The sequence below is a fragment of the Chlamydomonas reinhardtii genome, chromosome 9 (genome assembly GCF_000002595.2).
Source record: "Chlamydomonas reinhardtii strain CC-503 cw92 mt+ chromosome 9, whole genome shotgun sequence".
In the NCBI taxonomy this organism is placed as follows: domain Eukaryota; kingdom Viridiplantae; phylum Chlorophyta; class Chlorophyceae; order Chlamydomonadales; family Chlamydomonadaceae; genus Chlamydomonas; species Chlamydomonas reinhardtii.
This window is the reverse complement of record NC_057012.1, coordinates 1,345,876-1,367,118: the sequence shown is the minus strand read 5'-3', so window position 1 is coordinate 1,367,118 and position 21,243 is coordinate 1,345,876. Positions and strand designations below refer to the sequence as shown.

The following is a 21,243-nucleotide window of genomic DNA, read 5'->3' as shown; positions in this document are numbered from 1 at the left end:
CGCCCGCCCCATCCTCGCCTGTTCCGTGGGCCCTGTCTCCCGTCCACAGGTAGCCTGCGCAAGTGGCCGTCATAGGCATGGCGGGGAGCTTGGGGCGCGTACGGGCTGGGCGCTTACCAACCTGACTTGTGCGCTGAGGGTAGGTGTGTGGCTGGCACGGGCTAGCCCTGGCTGATGAAGGCCCGCCCCCCCTCCCCCGCCTGTTCCGTGGGCCCTCTCTCCCGTCCACAGGTAGGCTATGCAAGTGGCCGTCATAGGCATGGCGGAGAGCTTCGGGCGCATACGGGCTGTGCGCTTACCGGCCTGACTTATGCGCTGTGGGGCAGGCGTGTGGGCGGCGTGGGGGCACCGGCTAGCCCTGGCTGGTGTAACGCCCGCCCCCCCCCCACCTGTTTCTTTGGCCCTCTCCCGTCCACAGGTAGCCTGCGCAAGTGGCCGTCATAGGCATGGCGGAGAGCTTGGGGCGCGTACGGGCTGGGCACGTACTGGCCTGGCTTGTGCGCTGAAGGGGAAGGTGTGCGCTGCGGGGCCGCCGTGGGTGGCACGGGCTAGCCCTGGCGGACAATGTCATGCGGTCTGGGCGCGTGCTGACTTGACGCGAACCCGAGCGCCCTTGCACGCGCGCGCATGCGTGGCTGCATCCCCTGCTCCGTTCCATAGTTGGCCTGTACAAGTGGCGCTGGAGGTGTGGTTGAACGAGGCGTGTGGCGTGGCGGGTTTTGTTTGGCTCTGAGGGTGTCAAAGAACAGGACAGCAGCGGCTGACACTGGCCTCAGCGCCGGTGCACCCGCGCGCATTCTGCAGGTGTTTTTTATGCAAGATTCGGTGTTTCTGAACGCCACCTAATATTGTCGTATGGATACGCACCATGTTTAAGCGATGGGCGGGCACCTCCTGGCACCAGACTGCGGAACGCACCAGGCAGCATATTGGTTACGACAAGCGGATGAATCCCAACATTCATGGGGAGCTGGCACGGAATCAACACACGTTGGTGGCCCAAGCCAGCCAGCCCGCATGCACGTATCCTGCCTATGTACTGCGGGGGAGGGGGGGTGGCAGGCACTGATGTGTGGATTCGTTGTGTGTGCGGTGATGGGGTTGGGAGGCTTCATTTCCCTGAAATAACCCACTTTGGCCCACACCGCGCATGCAAACGTCAACGGACCGGCTTGCGCGCTTGGCGTAATGCGTACGTATATATGTCTCATACGTGTGTGGGCCGGGTATCACCCGCGGAGTTCAGGAAATGGGGTCAGGGGATGCATGTGTCTGCTGTCTGGATACGGCGGCTCATTCACACCATGCCCTAAAACCTACTTTGGCCCACACCACGCATGCAAACGTCAACGGACCGGCTTGCGCGCTTGGCGTAATGCTTTTATATGTCTCATACGTGTGTGAGCCGGGTATCACCCGCGGATTCCAGGAAATGGGGTCAGGGGATGCATGTGACTGCTGTCTGGATACGGCGGCTCATACACACCATGCCCTGAAGCCCACTTTGGCCCACGCCACGCATGCAAACGTCAACGGACCGGCTTGCGCGCTTGGCGTAATGCTTATATATGTCTCATACGTGTGTGAGCCGGGTATCACCCGCGGATTCCAGGAAATGGGGTCAGGGGATGCATGTGACTGCTGTCTGGATACGGCGGCTCATACACACCATGCCCTGAAGCCCACTTTGGCCCACGCCACGCATGCAAACGTCAACGGACCGGCTTGCGCGCTTGGCGTAATGCTTATATATGTCTCATACGTGTGTGAGCCGGGTATCACCCGCGGATTCCAGGAAATGGGGTCAGGGGATGCATGTGACTGCTGTCTGGATACGGCGGCTCATACACACCATGCCCTAAAACCTACTTTGGCCCACGCCACGCATGCAAACGTCAACAGACCGGCTTGCGCGCCTGGCGTAATGCTTATATATGTCTCATACGTGTGTGAGCCGGGTATTACCCGCGGATTCCAGGAAAATGGGGTCAGGGGATGCATGTGACTGCTGTCTGGATACGGCGGCTCATACACACCATGCCCTGAAACCCACTTTGGCCCACGCCACGCATGCAAACGTCAACGGACCGGCTTGCGCGCCTGGCGCAATGCTTATATATGTCTCATACGTGTGTGAGCCGGGTATCACATGCGGTATCCTTTGGCTGCATGCGCACGGCATTCCCCCCTACAACCATCACCCACCACCAGCACCCAGAAAACCTCGCCGCACAGCCAAGCCATGAAACCCTTGCCAATATAACATTAGACTAGTGCATAGGCATGGTATGGCTATGCGGGCGGCCTTGGACGGCATGCAGACGGGCGTCCGGCGGCAGGGTTCGTGTGCCTTGCTCCCACGCACCCCTCTACTACTACCCCAGCACACACGCACACACAGTCCCTCCACAAATCTTCCAGATCCCTGCAAACTTGCAACTTAAATCGAAGCGTTGATTCGCTGCCTGCATAGATGTTGGTAAGACGTGTCAGCTCCCCACGAATGTTGGGATTCATCCGCTTGCCGTAACCAATATGCTGCCTGGTGCGTTCCGCAGTCTGGTGTCAGGAGGTGCCCGCCCATCGCTTAAACATGGTGCGTATCCATACGACAATATTAGGTGGCGTTCAGAAACACCGAATCTTGCATAAAAAAACACCTGCAGAATGCGCGCGGGTGCACCGGCGCTGAGGCCAGTGTCAGCCGCTGCTGTCCTGTTCTTTGACACCCTCAGAGCCAAACAAAACCCGCCACGCCACACGCCTCGTTCAACCACACCTCCAGCGCCACTTGTATAGGCCAACTATGGAACGGAGCAGGGGATGCAGCCACGCATGCGCGCGCGTGCAAGGGCGCTCGGGTTCGCGTCAAGTCAGCACGCGCCCAGACCGCATGACATTGTCCGCCAGGGCTAGCCCGTGCCACCCACGGCGGCCCCGCAGCACACACCTTCCCCTTCAGCGCACAAGCCAGGCCAGTACGTGCCCAGCCCGTACGCGCCCCAAGCTCTCCGCCATGCCTATGACGGCCACTTGCGCAGGCTACCTGTGGACGGGAGAGGGCCAAAGAAACAGGTGGGGGGGGCGGGCGTTACACCAGCCAGGGCTAGCCGGTGCCCCCACGCCGCCCACACCCCTCCCCCACAGTGCACAAGTCTGGCCGGTAAGCGCACAGCCCGTACGCGCCCCAAGCTCCCCGCCATGCCTATGACGGCCACTTGCGCAGGCTACCTGTGGACGGGACAGGGCCAAAGGAACAGGTGGGGGGGGCCTTCATCAGCCAGGGCTAGCCCGTGCCACCCACGCCGCCCACACGCCTCCCCCGCAGCGCACAAGTCTGGCCGGTAAGCGCCCAGCCCGTACGCGCCCCAAGCTCCCCGCCATGCCTATGACAGCCAGTTGCGCAGGCTACCTGTGGACGGGAGAGAAGGCCCACGGAACAGGCGGCGGGGGGGGGGGGCGGGCGGGCCTTCATCAGCCAGGGCTAGCCCGTGCCAGCCACACACCTACCCTCAGCGCACACGTCAGGTTGGTAAGCGCCCAGCCCGTACGCTCCCCAAGCTCCCCGCCATGCCTATGACAGCCACTTGCGCAGGCTACCTGTGGACGGGAGAGAGGGCCCAAGTAACAGGCGAGGAGGGGGCGGGCGTTTCACCAGCCAGGGCTAGCCCGTGCCACCCACGCCACCCACACGCCCCCCCCCCCCCCCGCAGCGCACAAGTCAGGTCGGTGCGTGCCTAGCCCGTGCGCGCCCCAAGCTCCCCGCCATGCCTATGACAGCCAGTTGCGCAGGATACCTGCGGACGGGAGAAAAGGCCCACGGAACAGGCGGGGGGGGGGCGGGCGTTACACCAGCCAGGGCTAGCTCGTGCCACCCACGCCGCCCACACGCCTCCCCCGCAGCGCACAAGTCTGGCCGTACGTGCCCAGCCCGTACGCGCCCCAAGCTCCCCGCCATGCCTATGACGGCTACTTGCGCAGGCTACCTGTGGACGGGAGAGAGGGCCCACGGAACAGGCGAGGAGGGGGCGGGCGTTTCACCAGCCAGGGCTAGCCCGTGCCACCCATACCACCCACACGCCCCCCCCCGCAGCACACAAGTCTGGCCGTACGTGCCCAGCCCGTACGCGCCCCAAGCTCCCCACCATGCCTATGACAGCCACTTGCGCAGGCTACCTGTGGACGGGAGAGAGGGCCAACGGAACAGGCGGGGGGGGGGGGCGGGCCATTATCAGCCAGGGCTAGCCCGTGCCACCCACACGCCTCCCCCGCAGCGCACATCCCAGGCCGGTAAGCGCCCAGCCCGTACGCGCCCCAAGCTCCCCGCCATGCCTATGACGGCCAATGATGCAGGCTACCTGTGGACGGGAGAGAGGGCCCACGGAACAGGCGAGGAGGGGGCGGGCGTTTCACCAGCCAGGGCTAGCCCGTGCCACCCACGCCGCCCACACCCCTCCCCCACAGTGCACAAGTCTGGCCGTACGTGCTCAGCCCGTACGCGTCCCAAGCTCCCCGCCATGCCTATGACGGCCACTTGCATAGCCTACCTGTGGACGGGAGAGAAGGCCCAACGAACAGGCGGGGGGGCGGGCGGACCTTCATCAGCCAGGGCTAGCCCGTGCCACCCATACCACCCACACGCCTCCCCCGCAGCGCACATCCCAGGCCGGTAAGCGCCCAGCCCGTACGCGCCCCAAGCTCCCCACCATGCCTATGACGGCCACTTGCGCAGGCTACCTGTGGACGGGAGAGAGGGCCCAAGTAACAGGCGAGGAGGGGGCGGGCGTTTCACCAGCCAGGGCTAGCCCGTGCCAGCCACACCACCCACACGCCCCCCCCGCAGCGCACAAGTCTGGCCGGTAAGCGCCCAGCCCGTACGCGCCCCAAGCTCCCCACCATGCCTATGACGGCTACTTGCGCAGGCTACCTGTGGACGGGAGAGAGGGCCCACGGAACAGGCGAGGAGGGGGCGGGCGTTTCACCAGCCAGGGCTAGCCCGTGCCACCCACACGCCTCCCCCGCAGCGCACATCCCAGGCCGGTAAGCGCCCAGCCCGTACGCGCCCCAAGCTCCCCACCATGCCTATGACGGCTACTTGCGCAGGCTACCTGTGGACGGGAGAGAGGGCCCACGGAACAGGCGAGGAGGGGGCGGGCGTTTCACCAGCCAGGGGTAGCCCGTGCCACCCACGCCGCCCACACCCCTCCCCCACAGTGCACAAGTCTGGCCGTACGTGCCCAGCCCGTACGCGTCCCAAGCTCCCCGCCATGCCTACCCGGTCAGTTGCGCAGGCTACCTGTGGACGGGAGAGGGCCCACGGAACAGGTGGGGGAGGGCGGGCCTTCATCAGCCAGGGCTAGCCCGTGCCACCCACGCCACCCACACGCCTCCCCCGCAGCGCACATCCCAGGCCGGTAAGCGCCCAGCCCGTACGCGCCCCAAGCTCCCCGCCATGCCTATAACGGCCAGTGATGCAGGCTACCTGTGGACGGGAGAGAGGGCCAACGAAACAGGCGGGGGGGGGGGACCTTCATCAGCCAGGGCTAGCTTGTGCCACCCACACGCCTTCCCCGCAGCGCACAAGTCTGGCCGGTAAGCGCCCAGCCTGAACGCGCCCCAAGCTCTCCGCCATGCCTACGCCGGTCAGTTGCGCAGGCTACCTGTGGACGGGAGAGAGGGCCCACGGAACAGGCGCCGGAGTGTACGGTAGCCATACCCTGCTACCCACGCCGACCTCATCCACCGGACGCACACCCACCCCGTCTACGCACAGAACCGGCCGCTGTTCACCCCATCCACGCATACACCGTCGCCCAGACTCGCAGGAGGGAATGATGCTTGCTAATCTGGGTGGGCGCGAGCCTGACCTGCACCTCCGCTGAGGGGCGGCAGGCATGGTTCGTGCCAGGGTCACCCCGCTCCTGCTCCACCCCACACCCACCATCAGATCACACGACCCGCCACCGCTCGCCCCATTCGCACATGCGCCATATCCCAGCTAAGCACTAGGTATAGCCCTTCACACTGGCCACCTTGGGTGGGAGATATCCACAAGTGCAGGACCCCATGGCTCCATGTGCCTGCTGGGAGTCGATAGAGTCGGTGAACCGCCACTGCTGACAGCTTCCCAACATGTTACCAGCCCATATGAGCGAATTGGTTTGCACAACACTAGGTCGAGAAGAAAAGAAAGGCGTTTATGTGTTCAATGTTTACTGCTTCGCAATGTCCCACGGTGACAGCTCTTCAGAGGAACGGAATCTATGATATCACCTGTGCAAACCAATTTATGTCAAGTGCTTCGCGCTCACACGGCCACTCGGGCGCATGAGCCAATCGATGTTCGGCATACCGGCATACCGCATACGGCTGCGCCATGGCTCTATAGCTTACTTGGTAGTGCACTAATTACGCCGGTGTCATAAGTTATCACTTAGGAAGTGCCTACACACACAACTCTGACCACCAGCGGAGGCGCCGGTCAAATACCGGTCGTCGTCTCCGAGCCTCGCGTACATAGGTGCCCGCTTCGCTCCATTCTTATGTTTAGCTGTAGGAAGCTGCAAGAGAGCAGCTTGGGGCCTTGGCGGGGCTCTGGGTGCGCGTCTGCTTTGACGTTGATGCCGCTGGCTTGCCGTGTCGCCCACGCTCACAGCTAGTTGAACAGCATGCACAATATGCCCGAAATACGACAAAAGAAATCTTTGGTGTGAAAGGGGGCGCACGCGGTGCTTGTTTGGACAGGGGCAGGGTAGGCCCTTGAGAGCGGCCTGGAGCCGGCTCCGTGCAAACAAGCGGCTGCAGGCTGGCCGCATCATGCTGCCAACGGGAATACCATCTAGACTTATATTCCTGCCAAATACATGGCTATGTGCACAAAATACAGCCGGGAACGGTAGTGTTGAGCGGGGATTGCCGGCGCAAGACAAAGTCTACCCGGCCCAGACGCTTACAGCCTATGCACAAATTCCAAAACGCTTCTGTGCTAATAGTTATCTCATCAAAGGGATGTTTAGGGTGGTTTGCGCTGTCAAAGCATTGAACCCGGACCAGGCCAAGGAGAGCGGCCTAGAGCCGGCTCCGGACGTCCTGGCTCCGCGCGCTCTAAACTGATAGCCGCAGCCTCCACTTCCATTGATGTGCTCATATAATGACATGAAACATCAAATAAATGCTAAATACGTAGCTTTCAGGGCCCGCAGCAGCCGAGCAAGCAGTTGACCTGCCGGTTGATCGCGCCCAAGCAAGTGCCCTTCGTGTGTGCCTTCCCTGTTGCTGTTCCCGTTGCGTACAAATATAGCAAGTTACCGACAAATTTGCAGGTGGTGACGAGAGTCACCGGTTGTTAGTTACATACTGCACGTTCGTTGATTGCATCCATAGTCTGCTGCCGCCGCCCGTCTTCTCCACTTCCCGCTGTCGTGTTAGCTGTGCGCCGCCCCCCTTTGGGTGCATGACTCCAGGCCTCCTACACATGGCTGTCTCTGAGCCACCTCCTGGCCACTGCATATGGCCACTTCATGCCTCGTAAGAAGGTGCCGTTTGCTCAAGGCTGTTGCTTTTGGCGCCTATCGTTGGAACACACCCGACCGCTTTGTCGTGGCCACCCGCTACGCAGCCCTTCATTTGGTACAGTATACACTATATACACATTGGTAGCGGCTATTGTCTGGTTTGGGTGGCACCTGGGTGCAATCTGTCGACAGGCGACCACGGTTGCCCACGCCACATCGCTTCAAGTTAGCGATTATGAATTTGCATCCTCGTGGCTTATTTTGCTTGAATGAATTTGAGAGGCCAACTCCGCGGCTTTCGAGCCATATCGCCGATGTTGCAACTCCCAGACGGCCTCTTTCATGCGGACAAAGCACCATATCAGGTGCCATTAGACGTTGGATACTTGTCATGAAGTCTTCGGTCTAGGTTCTGCCAACAATGGAAGTATTGCGTAGTCGGGAGAATCGGATCAACGAAGAGTGTTTTACATCGCAATGGGCTACAATGCAACCAACCTGACTCGTCATATCCAGAACTGTCGGGTAGGTGACTATTTGGCCCTGTATATATGGAATCGGTGGACGCGCCCGACCAAAACCTTCGTACACGGCCCCAAACATGACAGGCATGTTGTTACTATGTTTACAATCATAATGTCGTTACGTAGACGGTTGCACGGCGTGATGGGCGCAGTGCCCGCTAATTCACACATCCTTGCTTCTCGGAGACCCAGGAAGTACCGGAGCCGTATATCGTATTCTGTCAGAGCCACATATCACAAGCATACATGCATTAAGGCTGAAGGTGTCCAGGCGACATGTCGACCAAGTTCAGCGGGTATGCATACCAGCACACGCACATGAGCACCTGCCCGGGCATGAGCGGTCAGCCCGGGCAGAGCCCGCTCATGCCGCCATGGTGTGGCCGGCTGGCACAGAGCCCGCGCATAGCGATGCAGGCGGCTGTGGGCAGCCAGCAGCCGCCGACACGCACCCACCCGTGCCGTTAATCGCCTGCAGCCGCCCACATCACAAGCGCAGTCGCGGCCCGGGCATGGGATGGTTTGATGGGGCGCCGTCCCACTTCCGATAGTACCCAGAGCCTGACAGGCCATGTGGAGATGCGCGGAGGGGTAGAGTGGACGGACAAGGCGCGTACGCAGGTGTGTGATGGGACAGGGTTCAAGGCAGGTTGGCGAGGTCCCGTAGGGTGCAGCCGATGCCCAGACCCGTAAGCAGACAGCAAACAGTTTGCAGTGGCAGAGCAGAAGTGCATGGCTGGTCGAACGCCGGCGTTACTGTACCGACAAGTTGCTGGCTGGCTGGAAGTTTGCTGATGCGCATTCCTCACGCTCCGGGCGCCCGGCCAGGCGATAGCACGACACAGACAGACCGCAACGCCACACTCGCGATGCAGAGCCGCAGCGCACCTGCAGGAAGATGACCAGCGTCCACGGATGAGCACCAGAGGCAACCGCAGAGAAAATGCAGACAGAATGCAGCAAAGCAGTGGCCGGGCGACAGCGTGACAAGCAGGGGCGAAAACAGGGCGAAGCAAGGCAGAAAAGGGAGCCCGAATGTACGGATGAGTGGCGGGCGAGTCGAATGCGATTGCGAGACAAACACAACCGGAGTGTGAGGAAGCGCCGCGGGTTGGTAGTGGGAGTGTCGTGGCTGAAGTTCGGGACAGAGAGCTGTATCGCGCGCCCTAAGGACCGAGTGCGGTTAGCGGAGTGTTTGCTGGCGAGTCGCGCTGGCGCTGGCGCTGCAGTGTAGTGTGAAAAAGGAGTCAAATACAAAGCAGGAAGACACTGAAGTTGGTAGCTGGCACGAATGTGTGATGACGGTGGGCGCTACTGACGAGTGGGACTGGCACGGTCGGTAGCAGCTGCCTGGTCGGTGGGTGGTTCGCTCGGGAGGGAGAGGCCGGGCTCACAAAGAGCTCCCCGGGGGCACAGAGGCACGCGCGGCTTAAACAAGTCAGCAGCAACACAGCCGAGCGAGGCCAGAGGCGCTCTCGCACAGCGGCGCACACACACACACACACACACACACACACACACACACACATGCACGCACGCCACACGCCCCCATGCACCCGCACCCGCACACACGGTCACGCTGCCCACGCACAGACACACGCAGCCCGCCGGCCGAAAGGCCAGCAACCGAGGGGACCGCGCCAGCAATCAGGGCCGGCGCGACCATCAAACCCACGCTAGCACCCACACAAGGAAAGCGCCACACGCACCCACACAAGGAAAGCGCCACACGCAAGGCCCGGCGAAAAACGTGTCGCCCGCAGACCGGCCAGGCCACTGCAAACCTACCCGACACCTCGTGCCTACACGCGGCCCCGTTACCAGTGTTACCACACCACTCCAGCGGCATGGCGTTAGGAACACCGGCGCGGCCATCGGCACGCCGCCAGGCGGCGCGCCTTAGCCGCGTCCGGCGCCCCACCCCCAATCACCTACTACAGCCACCGGACCGCTCGGTACCGCCGCTACCAAGGCCCAGAGCTCCACGTGCGCCTGTGCTGTGCTGGGGGGCGGGCTGAGGCTGAAGGCTGCGGCCGGCGTCCCTCGAGCTGCTGCTAACAGAGGGACATGTCGCTGGCCGGCGGGGAGGCTGAGATGGAGGAGGGGGCGGACTCGACCATGCCGTCGTACTTCACCGTTGCCATTTTGCATGCCCGTGACACTTCTGTGCTGCCGCCCTATGCTTTTACTTCTCTCTCTCGCTTATAGGTAAGACTGGCTATGGACCGTGGACGAGACACCGGGGATTAGGCGTGCCCGGTAAACGTTGTAGCGCGTCGCCGACGCGGAGCATGGCAGCGCATGCGGGCGCACCTCGGAGACGAGGCTGAATGCCAAACGCCCGGGTAGGGGGTTCCAGGCAACATATGCGGGTGAGTATATCGCCACGGGAGGGGAGGAGGCGGGAGAGGGGGCGGCGGCGGCAGGAGACCGGCCGGAGGAGAGGTGGCGGAAGAGGGGATGTCGTCGGTGGCGGCGGGGGCGGCAGCGGCATCGGAGGCGGCGGTGGCAGAGGAGGCGGCGGCGGGAAGACCGGGGCAGGCAGCAGGCGGAGGAGCGCGCGGTCTGGGAGGGTGCAGGGCAGCACGTGGCGGTGCTGGTGGTAGAATTGCCGCAAGGCGCGCCGGAGGAAGGGGTGTGGGTACGAGCGGTCTTGGAGGCGGCGGAGGGCGACACGGGCGGCCTGAAGGAAGGTGGCGAGCGCGGTGCTGAGGCGTGCCAGCGTGAGGAGGGTGTTGATGACCACGTTGGTCCGAACGTGCCGAGGGATGCACGAGTAAAACGGGGTGAAGCGAGTGACCCCGAGCGCCGCAAATTTAGCTCCATCTCTTTTGTCATACGGCTGCAGGTCGTACAGAATGTGGCCGAGGAGGCGACTGGCACGCGGCGTGATGGCAAAATTGAGGTAGGGGGTGGCAACACCGGCGGCAGTGGTGGCGCCGGATGCGGCCAGGGTGAGGTCGGTGGAGTAGATGCCGGTGATGCCGCCCAGAGATTGGGATTGCAGGAGGAGGTGGGGGAGGAAGGGGTTGCCGCCGCCCAGTAGATCGTCGGTGTACCGCTGTGTGTCCATGAAGGCCAGCAGGACATCGACAGCCAGGGCGGCCTCAGCGCGCAGGGTGGCGGGGGTAGGCCGGAAGACGCAGTCGTACAGCGCGAGTTGCCAGCGGAACTCGTCATAGGCAAGGGCGAGGTTAGCCACGTACGATGCAAAGTTGGCACCCATGGCGACGCCTCGGACCTGCAGGTAGTGCTGGGTGCGGTACGACGTGAAGGCGTTGGCAGGAGGGCCTGCAGGACTGTGCGCAGGGCGTCGGCCGTCCACATGTAGAAGCGCCCATTCTTGTCGAAGCCGCGGTGGGGGTGGAGGGGGGCCGCGGCGCGTCGGTCATTGGTGGCGGCGGGCGCGGCGCGACGGCTCCAGTCGGTGGCAGTTGGCCAGGCGGGCTCGGCGGCGCGATTGGAGGGGTAGAAGAGCATGCCGATGGCGTCGGGGTGGAGGTGTGAGAGGACGAGGGAGAAGAGGCTAACCAGGCTGTCGACGCACGTCTGGATGGGCAGGTTGGTGAATAGGCGCTCTACGTCGTACGTGCAAACGGCTGGCGCAGAGATATGGCAGGGTAGGAGGTGGGCAAGCGCGGGCGAGGGCGTGTAGGTGACCGTCGCGATGGCGGGGCCGGGGGCAGGGGTGGGGTACCGGGGCACGCGGCCGAACACGAGGGTGTCGGCAGTGAGCAGGCGCGCGGCATCGGGCTGGGGGCCGTCAGCCGGTGGTGGGTGGAGCGGCGGCGCAGGCCGGGGCAGTGGCGGCGGCTGAGGCTGGGGCTGGGGCTGGGGCTGGGGCAGGGGCTACGCGTACGCAGGTATGCGTGCTTCGTGAGGGGGGCCTTGACGGCGGGCGGCTCATCAGGCGTAGTAGGCACAGCGCTTGCGGAGGGGGCGAGCAAGGCCACGTGGAGGAGGAGGGCGCAGCGCCGCCCAAGAAGCGGCGCAAGCGCGCAGGCTGAGGAGCCAGCTCGTGTCTAGGTAGCGGTCCGCGGTGGGGCTGGCAAGGCATGCGTAGAGGCATGACAAGTAGTGCGGCTGTTGACAACTGTGCTGCGTCTGGCTGTGATTTGCTCTGCTGTGGCATCGCGATTGCTAGACACGGTGCCTGTGGAAACCGACCCCGGCTATGTCCGGGCGATCAGGTTGTTCGGCCTCAAGCTGTGGAGGGGCTCAGCCCCTTTTCCCGTGACCGGGGAACACTTTTCACATCCTTGCTTATAGTCAACCTGCTGGCGTTGGGGCCCGTATCAGGGAGGTGACCGCCCCGGCAAAGCGGGGACCACGCTCACAATCCTGCTGGCATGGAATCCTGGGCCACGGGGCGGCACGGCGCAGCCGCACACCTGTCGACTACAGGCAGCCCATACAAAGGCACTACACGGCAACCCTGCCCAGAGCGTCATGCCGCTGCAAACGGCTCACCACAGCCGCAGCCCGAAACGACTTTTTGACATGCCTGTTACCATCTAGGCATGCCGCAATTACTACCACGGCCCCTCGAGGCTCCTACTGTGCCTGCTGCTGCACCTATCTAACGCCTGTAGCGTGTGCGCTGGAAGTTGAAGTAGACGTGCAGGATGCCGCGGTCGTAGGTGCACTTGAAGCCGCGCTTGTGGCTGTACTCCCACTCCTTGTTCACGATCCTGTTGCGGGCCGTGCCACGGGCGGCAACCGGTTTTGTGAGGTCGCATTGTACGGTGGTGTGCAAGGAGCCCAGCCAGAAATGTCGACTAGCAAGGCTGTCGACATTTCCAAAGGCAAGGAAGTGCCCCAAGTGCCCAAAGCAAGGAAGTGCCCCAAGCAGCGCTGTGCTCCACCCTACGACATGCCATATGGAAGGCCGCCCCATGGTGCCCTGGACCAGCGTCATTTTCCTGCCACTCAGCTGCCCGCGAGCAATCCCACCAGGCCAGACCCGAACGCACCTGAACGCAATGTCCTCGTACGGCGGCCCCGCGCTGAAAATGATCAGGCAGGTGGAGCCGTCCGGGGAGGCGGGGTCGGGCGCCAGCCGGTACGTTGGCGCCTGGGCGGGAGCGTGGGAGTTCCGAAGTATGGAGAACAGTACAAATCCATGTAGGCGGCAGGTGTGGGTCTGGAATGCGTTACGGGTGCTAGAACCCCGGTAATAAGGTGGCGAGGGTTCGCGTGGCAGCGGGGACATGCCTTGCATGCGGTCGCTTACCCATACGCCCGCACTTCCATTGCTGCCTGAGTGCCTGTCCTCCCTTCCTCTCTTCCCAATATCCCACAGCTTCCCTGAACAAAAGCCGCGCCTCATTACCTGCACACTTGTGGGCACAGCTCAAGGGTGGTAGTCACAACGCCTGCACGTACCTTGCTTTTGTCGATGAGGTCGAAGTACATGATGTTGAACTTGTAGCCCTGCACCACCTTGGGCGGCGGGTTGTCCGAGTCGTAGTGCGTCTGGTTGTACTTGTTCCACTCGTAGCTGGCAGGAGGAGGAGGAGTAGCAAGGGCGCATGGGACAGGCGAGGGTGAAGGCAAGCGTCAGAGGGATGTAAGCTGTAGGCCCAAGTGGTTTTGTGCGGCTTCCCTTGGTGGATGCCTACCACATTTATCACACTGAGACCTACATTTCCATCTGCTCTGTCCTGGCCGTTGCTGGCTAGCCCGCCTTGCACCCGCACCCTCATGCCACCCACCCGGTGTGCACGCGGTTGAAGTACTTGGGTTTGCGCGGCCGGTACTTCTCGTGCCACCAGTACACCTTGCTGTCCAGTGACACCTCGCCGCCGAACTGCCGGTCGCCCTCGTCCTGGGGGTGAGGAGGTAGCGAGGGTGGGGGAGCCATTTATGCGAACGGCGTGTTTCAAAAATGAAGGGGGGATGTTGGAGATGCGATAGAGAAGGGATGAAGCCATTTGCACCGCCTGAACCCCAGTGTCGTGCCAGCTCCTCCGGCACCCTCCCACCCCGTCACTTACCGCCCCCATGGTCTTCTCCGCCTGTGTCCGGAATAGCGCCAGGGCTGCCGCATCCTCCTCCTCCTGCGCGCGCAGGATGAATGTGATGTGCGCACGTGCGCCAACAGGCATGCACTTTGCGTCAGCGCGTGCAAAGACCGGTACGTGAAGAAGGAAGGCAGCGGGCCAGCGTACTTACGCACTATGCAAGCACCCATCTCCAAGTTCCCCCCTTCCAGGTCCTGTCATTTCCGTCTGGCAGCACCTGCCGCTTTTGCGCTTCACCGTCACGCTGCAGCCGCCAGCCATGCACAGCGTCAAGCCGCTGCTCCACTTGTCGCTGCGGTTTCGGCCTGCCCTGCCACTTCAACGTTCAGATCCGAACCGCCCGCCCACCTGCGACTTGAACTGGCCGCCGCGGAAGGCTGCAAAGCCAGTGCCACCCGCCGCTGCCGCCTCCTCCTGCGCGGCACGGTGCAGAAGGAGGGTCAGAAGGGACATCAAGGAGGGGGCGCTCGTGGAGGGAGGCAGATGCGGACGCCAGCAGTCCAGTACATCGCAGCACCCGCGAGCGCTTATGCTCCGACTCGCCCTATAATTGATGAAGTACAGGCTCGCAACTGCTAACCCCTCGCCCTTCCATCCCACCTTGAACCCATCACCCCATACTGCACCTGCCATCGTGACCTGCCATCTACACTGCACCTGCCATCTATACCACGACGCACAACCCGCAAGCCATCCTAACACCGTTCACGCACCTCCGCCGCCAGGTTCCGCAGCATGGGGTGTGTGGCGCCGCCGCCTCGCGCCAGCAGCGCCTGGTAGGCCCGCTCCGCCGCCGACTGGTTGTTGGCTCCGGGCACACTGGCCAGCGCTGCGGCGGCCTTGAAGGCGTTGGCGGCCTGCAGCTTCACCTGCTGCCGCAGCAGCTGCAGCGCCCTGCGGACAACACCGTTGTGCAGCAAATAGGGGATGGGTGATGGGGGAGTGGAAGGACATTGGAGGGGTGCTGGATGCGTAGCTAAGGTCAGTCAAGGCGCACCAGCCACAACATCTCAAGCTGCCCATGCGCGCCTCACGCCACATCACCACACTTGGTGGCCTCCGACAGTCTTGCGAGAGCATGTGTACGCACTCCTCCGCCCTAAAATCAAACGCCTTCCATTGCCCACCCGCCCTCCCACCCATATCCCACGCACGCACCTGAAGTCGTCTTCCTCGTTCACCACGTCCTTGCCCGCCACCTCCGCGGGCCGTACCGGCGGCGGGCTGTGCCGCCCGTCAGCATCCACGTCAGGTTCAAAGAACTCGTCCTCCTCCTCCGAGGCTTCCTCCTCGCCGCCCGCCGCCGCGTCCCCGCCCTCGCCCTCGCCGCCCGCGTCCCCGTCAGCTCCCTCGCCCTTGCTGGTGCCGGCGCCGCCGTCCGTATCCATTTGGTCGGCGCCGGCTGGCCGCGACGGCCCCGCCGCCGCTGCTTCCTGTACAGAGGAGGGATGAAACATGGATGCGCGTGAAGACAGGAGGAGTAGTGAGGACCTAGGCGTGAACGGACATCACACGCCGTAATGTGCCCATTCCAGCCGTGAGCCTTGTCACGTCTGGTTGGGCCAACCTGCCCTGTGTCCAGTGCCCTGTCATGCACTTACCTCCTCGGTCGCGGGCCCCGTGCCCGGCTCTTTGCGTCTCCGCTCCTCGCCCGCCGCCCCTCCAGCTGCTCCTGCCGCGCCTCCCCGCTCCGGCTTCTCCGGCCGCTCCGGCTCCTCCTCCTCTTCCTCCTCGCTGCTGCTCTCCTCCAAGTCCAACTCCGCGGGGTCGCGGCCCTCCGCCAGCGCCTGAAGAAGGAAAGGGCGACAGCCGCGACTGGGTCAGCGCGCAGCACTGGGCAGAAGGTTTGGGGATGTCAAACGCGCTTGAGATGCCGCCCACAAAGCATGCACGCGAGGCGGAAGGGCACGTGAGATGTCTCCCGGAGATGTTATTCAGCGCTGCCTCGACTGTCCGCTGCCTGACAATCTCCCTGACAGCTCTTGTTCCCTGTGCCCTTCTGCCAGCCATCCCCTGTCCCGGCAATCCTTATTACCCGCCGTCCTTCCGGCTAGCCATACCCCATGGCTGCTCCTGTACATATGGCCTGCAAGCCTCATCCACAGCGCGCGCGCCCACCAAATGACCACTATAGCGCCCGGCCGCCCGGTGCGCGCCCGCAACCCGCCCGACTGCCTGCCCGCACCCCGCCCGCTTCCCCTGCTACACGCCCGCACCTGCTGCCGCCGCTCCTCCGCCTGCCGCTTGCGCTCCTCTCGCGCCTGCTCGCGCTTGATGATCTCTGCGCTGATGTGGCGCTGCATGAAGGCCGCCAGCAGCTCCCGCACCTGGGCCTTGGCCTTGTGCACCTGGGGGCAGGCGGGGGCAGGCGGGCAGGCGTGGCGCGGCACGGGAAATCAGGGGCGCAGTTGCGGCAAGGACGATGCACTGCACTTGCGGACGCACCGGACAGCTCGTCCGGGTATGCATCCTCGTGTCTCCGATTGCTTGCTGGAAATGGCGAGACAACCCCACCACCCCAAACAACGCTCCTAACGCCACACTCACCTGCAGCCTCTTGAGCACCGCCTCCCAGTACTCCGGGTCGCCCAGCCCGCCCGACAGCGCCCGCTCCACGTCGCCCTCCATGGCCACCAGCGCCGGGTAGGTCTGGCCTGCGCGGGCGGGCGGGTGGTCAGGTGCAGGTGCGTGGGCACGCGGGGTTGTTTGCTAGCCTGTTTTCTTGTGTCTGTCTAGGGGCTCATCAGGGCACGGTCAAGTCACGAGGTTTCTGACGAACTGACGAGGCACGCCCGCCGAAATGCACTCACCCCAAGGCACCCGCTACAGAACCCTGCGATGGCCTCCCACGCCGCCATGCACGCACGCACCCGACAGCATGTTCTCGATCTGCACCTCCACGTCACTGTGCAGGCTGCTGCGCCCAGCCGCCTCCTCCTCGGCAGCGGCAGCCGCGCTGGCCGCCGCGCCGCCGCCGCCTCCCCGGCCACTGCCACCACCGCCCCCGCGTCCACTGCCGCCGGCACCGCCCTGGCCCTGGCGCAGTGCGGCGCGGTCGGCCGCATCCCTGTACGCGGCAAGCAACGCGCAACGTGCTCAGGACGAAAAGCAACGTCCCCACGGGATGTGTAGTTGAGGAGGGCGTGGACAGCAGTGGACTCAGGGCTGAGGCTTTACCGCACATCCAGATGCGTACGTGCTCTATGCCTGCTCCGCTGCTCCGCTGTGCACCAAGCAACCCTTCCCGGCGGTCGTGACGCCCACCCGTCCGAGGCCCCTAGCAAGCACAGCAAGCCAGCTCCTCATCCATCTCCACGTGCCCCCAACGCCCCCACCGCACCCTGCCCGCACCTCTTCTTGGCCTCCTCCAGCTCGGCGTCCGCCACCACCCGCAGCGCCGCCCAGAACTTCTGATGCAGGTCGTCGTACTTGTCGTACTCCTGTGGCGCCGTGAAAGCAGGTGTGGTGGTTCCCGTTACCGGATGTTTGTTGTTGTTGCTTTCCGGGCAAGAGCTTAGGCACAACTTTCTGCGCTAGCCCGGTTGTGCCTGTTTCGACCGGTGAGCGCCTCCCTCGCCTCCCTCTTTCCTCCCCGCGCCCCTACCCCCGCACGCATGATCCTCGCACCTGGTAGTCGCATATGCCCTGGTGCAGCTCGGTGGCCTCGTCCAGCAGCAGCCCCTCGAAGTAGCTCCAGGGCTCCGTCATGTCGCAGCCGTACACGCCGTGCAGCGACTCGTGCAGGTTCTTGGCGATCTTATCGATGGAGCTGGGCCGGCCCTAAGGGGTGGTGCCGGGATGGGGCGGAGTTGGTGGCAGGCGCGATGGTGGTGGTGTAAGCGGCGGCGGTCGATGACGTGACGGTAATGGTTTCGGCTTGATAAGAATGATAACCCAGTAGGCGCACGCCCGTTTGCCCGCGACTCTTCCTCCTCACCCGCTCCCTCGCCTGGGCAAGCGCCTGCACCCCGGCCTTGCCCCCTCACCTCTGCGAACCGCTTCTCCGCCTTGTTCTTGAGCGCGTTGAGGTAGAACTCCTCCTCCTTGGCCTCGCTCTCCATGGCCTCCTGGGCGGCGCGCAGCCGCTGGATGAGAGACTGCGCGAGTGAGGGTGTTGGGAGGGAGGGGTTAGTCAGTTCCAAGCCCAGGTATGGGGCAGGAGTCATGCCGCAAGGGAAGGCGCTGTGGGCAAGGGCTGAGGGGCGTTACGGAGCAGTCCGCCCGGGCCCCTGATGCCCGTCGCCGTCCGGGTCCCACTCTTGCCCGGTACCAGCGCCATATCACGTGAAATCGCCACGCAGATGTCCCTGGGCAGCTGGGTAGCTGACAACCCCCGATTGCGAGCCTCGACCGTACCCGCCAACCGAGTTTGATAGACTCTGCCCACGACAACCTACTAAGCCCCTGGCAAGCCCCTAGCAAGCCCCTGGCAAAGGTCAGCCCACTGCATGCCACTCCTAACACCCAACCCCACTGATGAAGTTCTACCTGGTCCGGACTTTCAGCACCGCCCGACCGGCCCGTGGCCCGCGTATGACCCAACCCGCACGCACCAGCTCCTCCTCGCGGCGCGCCTTCTCCTCCTCGCGCTCCGCCTGCCGCTTGCGGACCTTTTCAATCTCCTCCTGCGATGGACACAATGCAGAGCAGATGGGGCGGTCAGGCCTCAGGCGTCATTGCCACCTGTCCTCGAGCCCTTGCTCAATGCTTTTGCACCAGGGCACACCAACCCAGCATGAAGAGCCCCTACACCCGCCCTGAACTACCCTTCCCCAACACTACGCTCGCAGCCCGGACCACTCACCATGCGCTCCGCCTGCGAGATGCGCGACTGTGCGTTGGCGATGTCCCTCACGGTCTTGCCGCTCTCCAGCTCGCGCTCGATCTTCTTAGTCCACACAAACGTGGGACCACCCGTGCTGGCGCCCGTTCGCTGCAGGTGGGCCGCCACTTTGGTGGCCTGCGCAATCAAGGAAGCACGGCCGCGGGCAGTGGGGTTGCCAGCCTGAGTGCGGGCCCAGACGGGGCACGGCGGTGCCGACTGCATGTGCCCAAGCTCAGGATACCTCATATCCATTCCCGACATCAAAGGCATTGTTACAGTTGTTATGGTGCCTGTACAGCCCAGTGCGCGGCAAGCGCAGCCAAACTAAACTCGGGATCTTGGCCACCAAGCCCAAAAGCAAGCCTCGGAAGCTCAATTTACGTATCATTGAGAGCTTACCAGTTTATCCACGCGGCGATGCTGCTCGCCCTCCGACTCAGAAGAAGACGAGCTGGAAGAGCTTTCATATCGCTTGCTGCTTTTCTTCTCCTTGCGCTCCTTCTTTGACTTTTTATCCCTGCGCTCCTTTTTGTCCTTCTTCTCTTTTTTGTCCGTCTTGCCCATTTCCGAGGCTCGCCGAGCCTAGGCGCAAAAGCAAGTTAATAGAGCTCAAGTAGGGATCAACGTTGTGCTAGACTCATTTTTACATGCAGTGGCAGATGGCAGTGACAGTTGCTTCTTCCGACTCGGTCTCGTGCTGTCAAACGCGATTAAACCATATCTGTCCTTTATGTGAAAAGTAAACAACTATGGAACTCGTGGGGGCCTGCCGACTGCCAAGTGGGGAAAAATCTGACACACGAGCATGGGGGCGGCACGATGAGAGGCACGGCAGTGACGGCACGCCGCAGGAGTACAGGCAAGCGGCTGGGGCAGCAGGAATAAAGTAACCGTGCACGGCGTGTTATGGTTGTACCACATAACAAACATTTACCATTTCGCACATAGGTAGCCTCAAATGACCGCAAACTGGGGATGCACTGCGCTTGTGCAGTGGGCGGCGGTGGGCGACGAACGGCATGGGTGGGTGCGTGCCGGCGGCTGCTGGCTGCCCACAGCCGCCTGCATCGCTATGCGCGGGCTCTGTGCCAGCCGGACACGCCATGGCGGCATGCGTGGTCAGCCCGGGCAGCCCCTGCCGGCTCAGGGCGCAGCGCGTGGCCTTGCACGCACCCCCGGGCTGGGTGCCGCCTCGGCGACGTCCATGTGCGGGCTGCTTTGCCACGTTGTGATGCTGGCGACTAGTATGCATATATCCAGAGGTGTCTAGAGGGCGGGGGTGGGAGTGGTATGCACCAGAGGGGCATGGCGGCCCAGGAAGCGCACGCGGGCCAGTGCCCGGGCACCGTGCCACGGCCCGACCTGGCACACGATTGTGGCGGTGCTGGCGAGCGCTGTTAGAAATTAGATATACAGGTATATGTGTAAGCCGTAGGTCGCACTGGTTGAGCGGCATTTGGTCTGGCCTCAGGAGTTGTTTTCGCAATTCTCGCGCGGCCGGCCCGGTCGCGAGCCGCGAAGGCTCCGTCTAAAAGTCGCCACTTTCCTGGCGTCGGTTCCTCCATTTGCATATGAGCATATAGGTCGCCTCAAATGACCGCAAACAAGCTGCCTTGAAGTGGGGGTAGCCCGAATCCTAACGAAATGCGGACCCGGCAAACATGTCGACATGCCCACCCACGCGCCAGGTATGGCCCCCGTGCACGGCCAGGGAGCTCCGAGCAAGCCTCTATGGACACACGTCCGAAAGAATCAGGGCTGGGCATTTTTGCAGCAGCCGCGCGGACGCTGGGACCCTCCGTGGGCCCTGCGCCGTGTGGGGTGGCCGGGTGCCCGGACACCGTGTGGCCCGGCCGTGTGGATTCCTGGCGGCCCGAGCGCCGTTATAGCATGGCATCTAGGCTGGCTCAGCACTGAGAGCCGGGCAGGCGCGGCGCACAGGCTCCAGGGCACGGGAGCGGCCCATACCACACCGGACGAGCCGCCCGCCGTCAAGGCCCCCCACACGAAGCACGCATACCTGCACACGCGCCTTGCCCACTCCGCCCCTCCGCGCATCCCCACACTGCCAGCCAGGCTCTGGGTACTACCTGACGTGGGACGGCGCCCCTTCAACCAGTCCCACGCCCGGGCCGCGACTGGGGATGCACTGCGCTTGTGCTGTGGGCGGCAGTGGGCGACGAACGGCATGGGTGGGTGCGTGCCGGCGGCTGCTGGCTGCCCACAGCCGCCCGCATCGCTATGCGCGGGCTCTGTGCCAGCTGGCCACGCCATGGCGGCATGCGCGGCCAGCCCGGGCAGCCCCTGCCGGCTCAGGGCGCAGCGCGTGGCCTTGCACGCGCCTCCGGGCTGGGTGC

At 63.5% G+C, this 21,243-nt stretch overlaps 2 protein-coding genes across 2 annotated transcripts; one reads left to right on the top strand and one right to left on the bottom strand.

The window, feature by feature from the left end:
- The first annotated feature begins 7,660 nt into the window (after nt 1-7,660).
- CHLRE_09g398652v5 (uncharacterized protein) lies at nt 7,661-9,446 on the top strand. Its single transcript, XM_043065901.1, has one exon. The coding sequence runs from the start codon at nt 8,315-8,317 to the stop codon at nt 8,504-8,506; it is 192 nt and encodes a 63-aa protein (XP_042920852.1). The 5' UTR covers nt 7,661-8,314; the 3' UTR covers nt 8,507-9,446.
- A 2,812-nt stretch (nt 9,447-12,258) lies between these two features.
- On the bottom strand, nt 12,259-19,600 carry CHLRE_09g398650v5 (uncharacterized protein). The gene is made up of 18 exons (XM_001695134.2): nt 19,286-19,600; nt 18,866-19,021; nt 18,615-18,686; nt 18,048-18,158; nt 17,689-17,841; nt 17,413-17,501; nt 16,932-17,128; nt 16,609-16,715; nt 16,278-16,409; nt 15,663-15,848; nt 15,220-15,494; nt 14,775-14,955; nt 14,410-14,475; nt 14,035-14,097; nt 13,753-13,865; nt 13,424-13,538; nt 13,012-13,112; nt 12,259-12,729 (listed from the first exon to the last, which is right to left on the bottom strand). The coding sequence occupies exons 1-18, from the start codon at nt 19,448-19,450 to the stop codon at nt 12,618-12,620; spliced, it is 2,394 nt and encodes a 797-aa protein (XP_001695186.2). The 5' UTR covers nt 19,451-19,600; the 3' UTR covers nt 12,259-12,617.
- Nucleotides 19,601-21,243: the final 1,643 nt, after the last annotated feature.